The 14,663-nt window shown below is 41.1% G+C and overlaps 1 protein-coding gene across 11 annotated transcripts in view; it reads left to right on the forward strand.

Moving 5' to 3' along the window:
• Window positions 1-245: 245 nt before the first annotated feature.
• Window positions 246-14,663, forward strand: part of Col19a1 (collagen type XIX alpha 1 chain) — a 339,939-nt gene continuing 325,521 nt past the window's right edge. For 8 of the 11 annotated variants that reach the window (XM_052745262.1, XM_052745264.1, XM_052745265.1 and 5 more), the window contains exons 1-3: window positions 2,583-2,812; window positions 3,495-3,617; window positions 12,652-12,778. In XM_052745262.1, the coding sequence (XP_052601222.1) occupies window positions 2,756-2,812; window positions 3,495-3,617; window positions 12,652-12,778 (307 nt within the window). In that variant the 5' untranslated portion in view covers window positions 2,583-2,755. Of the gene's footprint in view, window positions 826-1,707; window positions 1,852-2,582; window positions 2,813-3,494; window positions 3,618-12,651; window positions 12,779-14,663 lie in introns of those variants that run through there. The other 3 variants (XM_052745261.1, XM_052745271.1, XM_052745270.1) reach the window with 3 other exon arrangements.

A 14,663-nucleotide genomic window follows, 5' to 3' on the forward strand; every position in this document is an offset into this window, starting at 1 on the left:
AGGGAGGGAGAGAGAGAGAGAGAGAGAGAGAGAGAGAGAGAGAGAGAGAGAGAGAGAGAGAGAGAGAGGGAGGGAGGGAGGGAGGGAGGGAGGGAGGGAGGGAGGGAGGGAGAGAGAGAGAGGGAGAGGGAGAGGGAGAGAGAGACAGACAGGGAGAGAGAAAGAGAGAGAGAGAGAGAGAGAGAGAGAGAGAGAGAGAGAGAGAGAGAGAGAGAGAGAGAGAGAGAGAGAGAGAGAACTCACAGGTGTGTCTAGGAACACAGCTGGGCCAATTTTAAAGTTCTTTATTGGTTTCTGAAGGTGTTCAAACTTTTGTTGGTTCAATGTTATATGTAACAAAAGGAGAATTGTAACAGAAACAAAACTGTATTTAGCTATTTCATAAACACTTTAAAGATTATGAAATTATTGAGACAATGGAGTCAAAAATCACGGACTTCTTGCCATATAGCTTAAAAGTTTTCTCTTAAAGAGTATCAGTAGGATTCAAATACCTGAATTTAGTAGTCTGTAAAGCCTGGGCAGAAATAGAATATGAAGTACAATTGACAAATGAGAAAAACCAGTGAAATAAGGATCCTTGAGCAAATGGAAAGGTTCACCAGGCGCCCAGGAAAGGCGTATGAATCATGTCTTTAAATGGGCACCAGAGCCGCTCCACTCATGTGATAGCTGCCTTTGGCCTCTTTCCACAGTCAACCAAAAATTGGTGACGGAAATCACATGAGGAGCAAACGCATCAGATGGCTTGAATTCCCGACGGGAAAAGTGGTTCGTGGCACTCTGAGAACTCTCAAACTCCAAGTGTTTTCTTTGGGATGACAGGTAGGTTTAACACCCACCGCCAGTTGATGCTGTAATTGTCTCCCTCCGATAAGGTGAAAATGAGCTATCTTAAAACTTTTTTTTCTGAGCATTTTTAATCTTTGCTGCCTTGATTTTTATGTATTCCTTGGTTTGTGAACCTCAGTGTGTGAAGCTTATGTCTATGGCTCTGAGGTAACACTTTGCTGATTTCCATCATTATGGATCAACAATACATCTTTTATCTCCAACTGTGGCAACACACAACTAAAAAGAAAAAAAACATTAAATATTCTCTATTCCTTGGCTTCATCTTCCAAATTCTAGACTTTAAAAAGTCACACACACTTTATGTATATAAATATTTGTATGTATCTACTATGAATGGATACAGATCTGAAAATACACGTATACTGACTGTATATTTGCTGCTATACATACTCCCTCCACATGCTGAAAGAGATCTCAAAGACTTAAAAGGCTAGTATTTGCAACATCACTCCATTGAAGGACAATATATTTAACAGCCACAACACACCTTTATGCAGACACAAACCTGCATGCAGGATGATGATTAGAACTCAAGCTGACTCGATTAACTTTAAATAAACTCCAGACATGGAAATGAAAAATAAAATATACATGATACCCTTTTTTATTTTTAGCTCAGCTGTTAAAAAGCCAATTATCTACCTGTGAATGTGTGCCACGCATTGTACTTTGAGGACACTTCTTCATAGTCAGAGGTGAGAAAGGGTCTGCCTCCAACTGTCACTGCCTCTGTGAGATTGCTATTAAAACAGAAACCTGAAAGACAGAATCCCCGGCTCTGTGTGATCAAGGAAAATCTGGGCACGAGTTGGCTGAGGACTGTCTTGCGGAGTCCTCCGTGCTCACGGAGTGGGAGGGTCACACTGGAGGGACGAATAAGGGCAGAGATGCGTCCCGCTTCCACTTGCTGGGAGCTGGCGCGGGCCACTCCGCGGTGGTGCGGCAGCCCTGTCCGGACTCCACCGCGCCTCCCAGGGGCTCCGACAGCAACCCAAGGTAAGCTGTGCGGCTCTACCACCGGCCGTTTTGCTTGATGTCGCCCACACAAGCCCGGTCTCTGTCATCTGCTGTGTTTCTGGTCATTTGCCTGCATCTGCTTTTTAAGAAAATGTCAAAAACGGTCCTGCACGTGTGCACGTGTATTTCGGGGGTACATCTGCCCACCTGCGGTTGCGCATTCCCACGCAGAGCCGAGGGGGACCGAGTGCATTTTGGCCAGACCAGGCCACTTTGATACGCTACCTATAATGTGGCCCGTGTTTGCGCGTCCAGGTCACGCGGGCTCGCGCGTTCCACTTAGGTTCTCGGTGGGTTTTCGGGGTGGGTTTGGGAAGCAGAAGTGTGAGCGATGCTGATGCGGGTGGGACGGACCCCGAAGAAGGTTCCACAGGGGTAAACGCACGGAGCAAGCTACGAATTCTGCGGGGCTGTGGGCTGGGGCTGGGATGCTGTGCCGGGGAGAGAGGCGAAACCCAGGACGCGCAAGCTCAGACGCCCGTGTCCTCCCCGCACGGAGTTACCCACTTCGACCCCCGTGGGGGTCCCCGAGCCCGGCTTGGGCTGGCGGGGGCGCGCGGATCGGGGACTGGTTCCCAAGGGGCCGGCCCTGTGCCTCCTTCAGCCCGCAGAGTGCGCAGCGCGTCCGGCCGGAGCGCAGCCGCCGTCCCCGCCGTCCTCGCTGCCACGGCCGCCGCGGCGGGGACGTCAGGGTCCCGGCGCAAGGGGACGCCGCCCCGCCTCTGCCCGCGGCGGCCCTCAGCTCTGCGGGAATCCGGCCGGCGCCGCAGCCACCGCGGCCGGCCGGGAGGAGGGAGGCGGCGCGCACCGGCCGGGGAGAAGTTTGTTGGCCCGGAACCAAGCGCGCCACCGCGCAAGCCAGTTCCTTTGAAGCAGGCGGGCGATGAAGCTTAACCTTACCCCAGCGAGGTCTTGGAGGGCTCTGGAGCCGGTGGAGTGGGTGCGCAGGTTACCCACAGGGACTCCACTGCGTGGGAGGCAGGGGGGTGAACGCATGGTAGTGGGTCTCGGGGGACAGTGGACTCGGTAGTAGAAAGGATCGGACCCAGCTGCTGAAAATGTGTACTTTTAATAGAACCATCCAGGAACTGCGACAGTGGGTGATGTGAGACCTAGCTCGAGGCTGGGAAATGGAAGGGTAACAGAAATAAATTGTGCTGCCTCCTCCCACCCCATCACCAATTCAGAGACTGCTTAACTTCCAACCTCTCCTTGGAGAGGAGGGCTGAGGAGCAGAAAGAGGTGAGGGTGGTAGAGGCGCTTTAGAGGAATTTACATCTGCCCGCTCCTCACCCCCAAGAAAGCGAGCTAGTGAAAGCAACACTCCCGCACAATCCAAGGCCTACGGTTGTTCTCTGAGAGGAGGGAAAGAAGGTTGGCTCCATAAGGGTGGCCTTCAGGGTCTCCCGAGAAGGCAAGCAAAGCTGCAGGGCCCTTTCTAAGTAGCGAGCTCGTCACCAGGCGCCTGCAAAGGAGCAGCTGGGACGTCTACGTGTTTTCATGGCGCAAACTGTAATTTCCCAGTCCTGAGACAAACGGACAGGATTCGCTGAGAGGGATAATTGTTCAGGGCACAAAAGAGGAGGTAGCCGCCAGGGTTAGAAAACTCATTCCCCCTCCAGGAGAAAATGTTGGAAGTGACTGCCAGGTGCTTTCATGTGGTTTTGACCAGAATGATTTCTGCCCGTGTCCTGAAAAAAGAAATTCGTGATAGGAGAGCAGGGAGAGCGGCTCCATATGGACAGGTAAGAGAAGTGCCAAACGGAAGGGAAGAAAGCCGCGTGCAATTATGTTTGTATCTGAATCATTGTTATCCCCAAATCCTTCCCCAACAGATGGGAGTCCACGGTATTCTTCAAAAATGGAAACTTTCCATCTATTTTTCTGGTCCTGCAGTTTGGTCTCTTTTGCTGAAATCTCAGTTCGGTTTTTTTTTTTTTTTTTTCCTTCTGAGGCAGCAGAAATGGGCAGTGGGTTCTAAGCATGTGATTCTAGAGATAGAAGACGTGGACAGGAACTCATAACGTCGTACGTGGAAATCCAAATGAAGAATGCAAAGCAAGCAGGGGTGAAAAGAAGGGGGCAATAAATAGATACACTAACACCTAGCCTTGAAGGGATACTTCCGGGTGGGAAATGGAATGAATGGGCTGAGTTCAATGACTCCACGCAGGCTTTGCTGAGAACTTGTATCTCCAAGAGGCCTCTGCTTAGACAGGCTTAGCACAGGAGAGAGCAAGCAGGGAAGACACAGGGAACGGCCTATAGGAAGGCTTCAGGTGTCAAGAGCTGAGCACAAGGTGAGGTGAAGTCTGGGATGAGGAGAGCTGATCACACCTGCCAAGAAGACTGGAGAGGGGAGGCTGAGAAGCAGCGGGCACTGGACGCTGCCGTTGTGTAGACCAATAGCAAGACAAGCAGGTGAGGAAGTTGCATAGTGAAGTTCACAGGAAGATGGTGATTGTAGACCCGCAGGCCTATCTCATGCCTATGGAGACTGTGAATTGGAAATGCCCCTCCCATGTGTAAGAAATCAAAGGCAACCATGCAATTTTAAGAATTTCATATCAGCAAGCCAACAGAGCCGTTCAGACGAAAGAGAAACCAGAAAAGGTGGATGAGTTGAGATAGTATACAAATCTATCAATGTGACATTCTGTCAGAGGCAGGGATGTGTCTACAGAAAACAGAACCAGAGCTTGTAATCAGAAAACAGTGTGGGTCCGCCGCAGTTGTTGAGATGGAGGGAATCTGCAGAGTTATTGCAGACAGCTGTCATTGAGAGAGGCATGTCAATGAGGCAAACTCACTGTCGGGAAGGGAGAAAGCTGCTTTGGTATGTTCGAATAGAATCTGAGGGTGGACGTCTTCAGGGAAGTGGTCTTTGAAACGAAAGGAGAAATCCTATGGAACGTTGAAGCATTTAAACGAATTGGTCAGTGGTACCAATGTTAGCAGTCAAGGAATGTGCTTTCTGTGGGCACCACAGACCAACTTCGAAATTGTTATTATTTTCGAATCTCACTAAATTACATTCATCAAGCCTTCTTTTAGTAATTTTTTCCCCATACTTCCCTACAATTCCTTATTTCCCATGTATCCTTCTACAAATATTAAGTAGTCCACGTGTCACTCTATTAGCTTATAGTTCTCAATATCTGTTTTGTTTTCATCGAAAAATTTGCCGTAGACTGTGTTCCTTTTTCAAGCTGGGTGCATAGCTACCTGCTGATGCTAGGTTTGTTTACAGGAGATGAATGAATAAAACGCAGCCATTTATTCTTCTTTAAGAGGATACGTAGAGTGGATACAATGCAAGTGAGTCATTACTGCGTAGTCCAGACTGTTGATGGACAGGAGGGGAGCTCAGTGAGCTCAAAGGGGGGGGGGGGGGATGGCGAACCTTGCCTAGGATGGGCCTCACAGACTGCACACAAAAGATGGCTTTCAAACTGCAAAGGAAAGGTGGAATAAGAGTACCCAGATGGTGAGAGGACTGGAGTGGAAAGATACTTCTGAAAAAGGAATAAGCAAATAAGTAAATACATAAATAACGTATGTGTATTAAAAGCACCATCAAGGCCTGCAGTTACAGTTCAGAGGTAGTATGCTTACTACGTACAAAGCCCTTATTTAGATCCCCAGCACACACCCCAAAAACATGGGCAAAAGTGTGTATTTGGGGTATTGCTTATAGTTTGATGGAGCAGTTTGGAAAACAGTAGAGTAAGGGAGATGAGACTCCTCCATTGTACCAGAGTCTTAAGTCCCTTGCTTCGTGGTACACAATGAAATGCCACTGGAGATGGAAAGGAGAGCCCTAACGTGATCGGGCTGGTTTCAGAAATAGAATTCTTAGCCAGGACTTCCCACACTTTGCTGTACTCTGGTACTCCACTGGTGTGGATGGTCACTAGTTTGAAGCTGTCCCGGAATACCTGGCAAAGCCTTGTCAGGAGAGAGAGGGAGACGGGATTAATTTTCAGCAGTTGGGAAATAGAAACTAGGGAAACAAGAGTGGAGGAAAAGGGTCTAGCCGTAGCTGTTGTAAGAACTAGAAAAGGGTTTAGTTTAATCTGTTGTAACTTTCAGGACTAGAAATGGCACCAAAGTGAATGAACAGTTTTTGTGGAGAGAGTGTGCATGGTTTCAAAAGACACGTTTTGCAAGGATTGGACAGGCTTCTCTCCAGATCTGAAATGCCTAGGGCGTGAAGAAGAGATTGAAGATGGTTTTGGAACTTAATGTGTTCCTACTCTGGTGGTATTTGTAACTAAAACATAAAGGTGAAGAGATTTCTGTGTGGTTTTTAGGAGGGTAGAAACCTTGCTCAAGTTGTGGGAGATTTCTGTGCACTTATTTCAATTTCATGAGTAAAATAAACAATAAATGATGAAATTATAAAATAACTACACATCTATACCAAAAACAATTGCATCTGATTATTCCTTAGGATTTTAGCTCTGTATGATGTCTTGTCTGCTGGCTTTTTTTTTCTCTCCATGAAAGTTAGATTCTCAAAACTGACCAAAGACCAGATGTGCTGCACCTGCTGTTTTGCTTATTTACACAATGCCTCACTTCATAACGAGGTTTTCCCGCTGGAGTGATGTATGGACATACTGGAGAATAGTCAAGAAAGTTTGATTTAAAACATCAATCATCTACCCTATCATTTAGCATTCCCTCTGTAAAGAATGCTCTGGAAATGTGGCTTCTTGCAGACATCTGACAGGTCAAACATGTTCTTTCTCTTTCCAACAACAAATCCTTTATTGGAACAAATGAAATCTCTAACAAGAATGAATTTTGAAGAACAAATTAGATACACACATTTTAAGGACTTCTGGGATTTGGAACTTTGTCTAATTCATTTTCTCGTCTTTCTAACTTACTTGTTTGAAAGTTGAGATGTGTTACTCTTAATGTAATAGCCTACAAAAAAATGAATCAGCATCCTTTCTCACTATCTCCTTTTTTATGTGTGTTCTTTTCATAATTTTTGTTTGTTTGTTTATTTGTTTTGCTTTGTTTTTATTTTGGTGACAGCTCTGTTGACCCATCCCTCATGTAATACATAACTTCAAAGATGCACCATGATCACATAAAATGTAAAATGGCATAACAGTAAAAACATTCATATTTATTTTGATTGACTCTGACTTTTGGTGACAGACTTCTGAACAATTTCATCTAGTAAAACCACCATCATTCCATCCACTGGTCCATCCACTTATCCATCATTCCATCCACTGGTCCACTGTTCTGTCTTTTCAGATTTCCTGTCCTTTTGTTTTTTCTTAAAAATGAAGTGTGTGTTTATTTTGTTCTCCTGGACCACAGTGACATCAGGCACTTATTTACTTATTTATTGTTATTATGTGTGTGTATATTACGTAAGTTTACCTATATAACATGCAAGCAGGTGCCCATAGGGACCAGATGGTATCAGATTCCCTGGAACTGGATTTACAGCCAGCAGTGATCTGCTTTATGTGGGTGCTGGGGACCAAACCTGGGTTCTCTCCAAGAGCAGCAAGTGCTCTTAACTCTTAGCCCTGACACCAGGAAATTTTATTTGACTCACTGCTATATCCCCACCATTAATCCCCCAAATTAATAATACATAGTAGGGCTCTCATCCTATCTATGAAATGAAGGAGTAAAGCTTTCAATTGATCCTTCCTTTGCTGTTCATATTTTCTATGTACAACTATAGAATTTATGTTATAAAACATAGCAAGGGATTCTTCAAAACCTGTCTTCCTTAGAAATCCATTAGATTTTATAATAGCTTTCAAGATTTTGGGAAGTGGACTAAGAATATTTTAAGAGATACTATCCAAAACTAATCTGGTCTGCAAAAGCTGAGGTGAATAGTGGCTTGCAAGTAGTGATCAGGACCAGGCATTCAGACATCCACTACATTGTTGCTGTCATAGCATTGAGAAATAGGTTTCCGACAGGGCTATCTGAAGGATTTCAGAGGGTTTGTTTTAGAAGGTCTACTGGTGTCTGTGTAGGCCCGTCAGTGCTGAGCACACACACAAGTATGACTTCACATTGTGTGGTACTGGATAAGAACTATAAAGGTTCTGACTGGGCTCTTGATAGGGGGTAAATGAATATTTATGAGGAAGTGATTTAAGATATAAGGATCTGAAAGTCATGCCCTGCACCCTGCTAGTAAATGACACATTGTAATAACAAAAGCTTTTTGATCAAGCAAACCTGGACTTGAACCCAAGGCTTCTGGATAGATCATTCTATGAGCATTCATGTCTGTGGAATTGGGACCTGATATCTACCTTCATTACAAGACTTAGGACCTAAGCAAGAGGGTCTAATCTTCCTCCTTCAACCATGTGGGTCCTGGAAGAAAACTCAGTTCCTGAGGCTTGACAGCCAGTGCCTTACTGACTGAACCATCTTGCCAGCCCAAGATATTTGCTTGGATAAAAGGAGAAAAATGTGTGTTTTTAAAATCAATATTCCCAGTCTCTTTGAATTTTTTTTCAAATATTTAGGTATATGTTACATAGCCTTCTTATTCTTTACCCTGTAAATATTAGAGGCAGGTATAGTTTATTTCTGAGCTATGAATATTCAAATAAATACTACACACAAACTATGTCCTATTTTAGAAAATGAGAGCACATAGAACCAATGTTTTCTATACTTCTATTAAAAATGTACTGTAGACACTAGCTTTGGACAGGTTCTCCAGAAAGCAATTCTAGGGTTTTGAGAAACTTCAGCCTCTGCATACATTGTCCTGTAGCTCTATGTTAATCACTGAACTGGGGAGGCATTGGGCGTCTGTCTTAAAGCTTAACTTCAACTGTAAATGGCAAAGCACTAAGCAGTGATAATATTGGCTCGAATTAATTTATCAAACTTTCTTGATAATCATCTTACCGAGACCTGAGGGGACAGATAGAAAACTGCTGCATTCTGATAGGGGGGTTGGTTAAGGCCACGGATGAAGAAATCCAAGGAGGGAAACCGTGGTAAATTCAGGGCAGCAACCAGCAGCCTGAGCTCAGTCTATGTCTGGGGACAGTGATAGGGAAGAAGGATAGGAAAGATTCAGAAAGATATGGTGACGTTTTTCCCATGGCAGTTTTACTGGGGTCAACCCAGCAAATACCTCCAACATAACTTTTAAAAAAATCTAGCAAATACATGCTAGTGAAATAAGGAAATGAGGTATCCAACTGGATAGAAGAGAGATAGGTAGATGTATGTATATATAGGTAGATAGATAGATAGAGAGAGAGAGAGAGAGAGAGAGAGAGAGAGAGAGAGAGAGAGAGAGAGAGAGAGAGAGAGAGGAAAGACAGATAGATAGACGATAGGTAGGCAGGCAGGCAGACTGACAGATAAAAAAGTCAACTAGGAAGCAATGGATCTGTAGGGAGATTAGAAGGGATTCTAGGTAATGTGAAGTTGGAGAACCCAATGAGTGTTTACAGAAGGATGAAGGCTTGGCTGTTGGAAATTCGGAAGGGATTGGGTTAGGATGGGGAGTGAATGGATTCTTGTATAAGTTTCTGCCGATATCACTTAGAAATAGTGGTAGAAAGTTCAAGTACTCAAACATTTCATCAACTAATCATACAATATTCTACTTCAGACACTGTGGATAAATAAGGTTAATGCTAAGTTCTGTCATGTTCTGAGTGTCTCAAGGAAATTGTTGGGGGAATGTCAAGACAGAGTTCATATCAAGTTTGTGACTTTATAGCTCCCCGGTTCTTTGTTGCTGTAATAGGAACCAAAGTCTTGATGAAAATGAATTTCTGAAACCATTTAGCACTTCTACTTTTCAGATATCAAATCAACCTGAGCGGAAGAGATAAGTGTAACTGCAAATTAGACTAATTATTTTTTAGCAGCTCTAACAGCAGACATCTTTAGAATACATAGTTCAATGTCAGTGCTCCTAGCTTGCAAGTGAATGAAACAAGACTTTAAAATGTTCCAGAACTTACATACAAGTAGCAGAACTCACATAGAACATAACTATTATGTTTCAGTGCTAATTGATCAATTGAGAAAAATTACCTCAGTTAAAAAACACAGATCTCCCTGACAATGGATCAATATTTGATATAGAATTTATTTGAACTAGAATTCATTTATTTAACAGTTACTAACAGACATGAAATAATAACTGTGATCCATTTGCAAGGTCATGTGAGGATCAGGACTATGTCTGTATCTGGAATTCAAAATAAATAAGACATAAGACCAGATGTTCGATATTTAGAACCACACATACAATTTTAACATTGTAATTGCTGCCTCTAGCTATTCATCCAGAAATATCTAAAATCTTGAATTAATTTTAAAATGCTGAACTGAGTATTTGGCATGTATACATAGACTATCAAAGATGGTGGGCTTATTGTTCTCTAAAGAGAGTCTATTGGCAGAAGTTAGACATATGTGTGATGAATTCTTTCAGGATTGGCTCTTTATTAAGTGGTAGGTAATGGCAAATAAGTGATTTATGACTCTTGAATAGCTATTTATAATAAAAGTGTAATTGTCAAATAAAATTGAGGACTCCAGGACTTTTTTCTTTCAAATTATTTCCATTTTAGCTAATTCACTACAGTAAAATTAATTTAAACAATGTTAAATTTTCTGTTATAGGTATCTAGAAAATTTTATTTTATTTTACATTATTTTGTATGTGTATGGATATCTTGCCTGCATTTATGTCTATGCAGCACACATGTGCCTGATGCCCATGGAAGCAAGAACAGGGCATCAGATTGCCTGGTAGATTTTATGGATTTTATCTGCTGAATCTTTCATTGTAATACCTGTAGAGGAGGAATATAAATTCTTAAAGGCACTGATGATGCCAACAGAATATTATAAAATTTATAATAGGCATTGCATTATCAGTTTCCTTTTAAAGAGAATGAAGGTTGTATATGTGTAGTTGTAATTATAGGAGTAGAACTCAGTCGAGTAATAAAATAGATTATGTAAAATATGATGATGTCAATTAAGCCATAATATATAAATATAATATTCTCAAACAGAATCATGAATGATAAAATTGTCTTTAAGAATTCTGAATCATGGTATTTTATACCAAATAGATAGCAATAAATGAAAAAAATATAATAAACTATGTTTAAAAGTCTGTGTATGAAAGGATACAGTCAGTAGACTGAAATGGAACCCCATGAAATAAGAGAGAGCATTTGTTAATTATAAACTGATAAAGGGTCAAAATTTAGAATATATGAAAAGATAACAGCTAGCTGTTAAAAAAACAGAGAAAGTGTCTGAAGACATACAAATGACCATAAGGTACATAAAATATGTTTAATATCACTAATTCTCAGGAAAATACAGAGCAAACCTACAATGATCTACCCTCTAATACTCATTAGTATGGTATTGACCAAAAAGAAAGAAAGCAACAAATGTAACACAGGATATGGAGAAATCAGTACACCTTACTAGTAGAAATGTGAGTACTATGGGTGTTATGGAAAAACAGGTGGGTCCTCGGGAAATTAAAAATAGGAGAACCATATGATTCACACATTTTCCTCTTTGAGCATACACCCAAGAGAATTGTAGGTAGTGACACAGATTGATGGCTATACATCTGTGCTTATAGCAAGTGTTCACAACAGCTACAACATGGGAACAAACGAATGTCCATGGATGGATGATGAACAAAATGGGCGTTCACAAACAGTGAAGTATCATCTAGCCCCCAAAGAAGAGAAAATTCTGACACATGTCTCAACATGAATGAACTTTTAGGACCTTGCACTGCTGGCCAGGAAAAAGCTTAGTCAGTTAAATGCATCAACATGAAAACCAGAGATCAATGCCCAGAATTCACATAAAACAAAACAAAACAACAACAACAACAAAAAACAACTGGGTGTGGTGGTGTATGTGTATAAACCCAGTTCTGGGGAAGAGAGCTTGCTGGCCAGCCAGCCTACTCTACCCAGTGAAAGTGAGGTGGTGAATGAGAGACCTTGTCTCAAAACACAAGGTGGGTGACTCTTGAGGAGTGTGACACCTGGGTCTGACCTCCATCTTCCACACATACATACATGTATAGGTGTACCTATGAACACACGACTGTAGGCACCTTTGGGTATACACCCTCCGCCAAAGACATTACATTGAGTAAAACAAAGTCACCAGAAGACAAAAGCGGAGTGATTCTGCATATGAAGATACCAACGATAGTAAATCTATAACAGGGAAAGTAGAATGATAATGGGGGATTTGCAGACAATGAGATGGGAATGTTTGCTTAGTAGTCACAGACACCTAGTTCTGCAAACTGACAAGAATTATTGAGCTGAATGAAGGTGGGGACTGCAAATCAATGGCAATGCACTTGATTACACTCATGTGCACACCTAGAAATGGTCAAGATATGAATTTCATAGGACAATCTATTTTACCACCATTTTTAAAATTAAAAAAATCATTTGAGTGGTATGGCTTTAAAAACTATTGAAAAAGTGGGAAAATTTAAGTGATAAGACTCCGTCATCATGAGTAATTAATTGAATAATTAATGGAAAAGGAATCTAGGAATATTTCCTGAGTACTCATAAAGTTTAAAATATGTGTTAAATTACTCAGTTACATGTTAGAGCATCATATACCCTAATATATAATCATATGGTATGTAGAAATTGATTGCTTTTTCTTTGCTGGTTCTGTGGCTGTGATGGAGCAGAGTACGTACTCTCAACTTTAATGCTTCTGCCATTACAGATCTGTGGCCCTTGGTTCCCATGGTTTCAAGGCACAATGAAGCACACCGGCTCTTGGAAACTGTGGACTTGGGTGGCAATGGTCCTGCTTCCTGTTTCCACTTGTGTGACTGTCAGGGACAAGCCAGGTATGTGGGTCACCTCTCTACCTGATTGGGAAGTGGTATCTATAGTCCTTAAACCATTTTAAAAAAATCCATCAAAGCAAATCTTGTTAAGGTTGGAGAGGCCGCAGATTAGATGTACTGATATAGAAAAAAGAAATCATTGTTTTCTACCACCGACCTTCACATAGTGCCTAGGATGAACTTCCAAATGTTTCATACACTTGTTCTCTAACTTTTTCTATAATTGGAACTTGTAAATGTGACTATATGCATGTATGTCTCTGTGCATAAATATATTATCTCACATTTTAGCCTCTAAGAATTATTTGTTCAAGTTATGTCTAAAAATTCACCACTAATTAGGATTAACAAGGACATGTCTACCCTTAATTAAGAAAAAGTGAAAAACAGATTCCGAAATGTAAAAAGAAATAGAGTTTAATTATATATTCAGCTCCGTGGTATCTCAGATAAGAGAAACAAAGGGTGAACACATCTTTACAGTATCCAATAAATAGATAATATTTATTCTCAACTGCTACATTTATGAATTTTCTCTTAAATATTCCCAAAGGTCTTTCCAGCAATTTGAAACATTTATTCTCATAACTGACTTTTAAAATTAATTGTGCCTGTATAGATTATTAACCTACATGTACTTCATGTTGCAAAGTTGAAGTGAATATGTAAGATCAGTTGCTAAGGAACAATCAGATGGGATGTATTCTGAGAACAATCACGTAACAGTGATGTATCTTGAGATCTGAAGACTGACTCTTTCTGTGTATGTTCTCTTGAAATAGTTCTTAATAATTTTGATGACTAGACACAACTTCCCTCTCATAGAGGTTTTTGAGTTTATATATACACAGAATAAAAACTGTCACGCATAAACAATTTTTGTCCATTTTGACTATTTGTCACTGATTTCAGAGGAAGCCCATTTCCTAAAACAGTCCACATGAAAATTCAAATATTCTATTAACGTGTGTATGATAGCCTGAGCTTGTCACATAGTCTTAGGGAAAAGCACCTTTTCTGCAGTGAGAAATAAATAAACAGTGACAGCTAACAACTAAAGCCATGTTAAAGTAAAAAGTTACTTAGGGAGAGCATTATATTATATTCTGATAATCTGCTCTCTTAAATTTATGTTTCTTTAGCAAGAGAAGGTGCTCTGTTTTGCAATTTCACATGGGTGGGTGGGCTTCCTTTACCTAGAATGGAGGCTAAATCTTTAGCTGAGTGGTACAGTATTTTTGGCCATGCTAGTATGTAGGAAATGGTTTTGAGTTGAACCACAGTGTGAAGGCTCTACACAATTGACTCTGGTTTTAGCAAGACCAAGAATCCCAGCAGGTACTGATTCCTGACTGCCTAGCAGAGATTCCTGTTTTGCTGTTGAAGCCATGGAAAATTCAGTTCTTTACATCTTTGACAAGTCAACCAATTGAGTCTAATGCAGGATGACTAGGGAATGCACTTGGGGAAATACTCACTTTGGGGATAATTAAATGTCATTTTATTTTCTTTCTGATCTACTCCTTAGCCAGTTATTGTCTGTCATTTTATTTTAATCTCTAGCTTTAATAAGCTTTTATTGTAAGAAGACCACTTATGGTCTCTACTTTGCTAAAAAATACTAAAATATACTTTGCTATACAAGTACAGAAAGAGTCATTAACCATAACAAAACTGTCTATTGAATATCCCCAGAACTCAGTCATTTTTACATAACCAAACTTTCATATTTTAGAATTCCTCTAAATATTTTACTTTTCTACATTGAATATCACAGTTCTTTGATCAAGTTATACTGTATATATAACTACCCAAATGTATTCTAGCCCCAAATATTTTACTGAATTAGTTTCTTGAAAGATTTTTCTAAGAACCTGAATTGTAA

Source organism: Peromyscus californicus, unplaced genomic scaffold, assembly GCF_007827085.1.
Source record: "Peromyscus californicus insignis strain IS unplaced genomic scaffold, ASM782708v3 Scaffold_19__1_contigs__length_69161282, whole genome shotgun sequence".
In the NCBI taxonomy this organism is placed as follows: domain Eukaryota; kingdom Metazoa; phylum Chordata; class Mammalia; order Rodentia; family Cricetidae; genus Peromyscus; species Peromyscus californicus.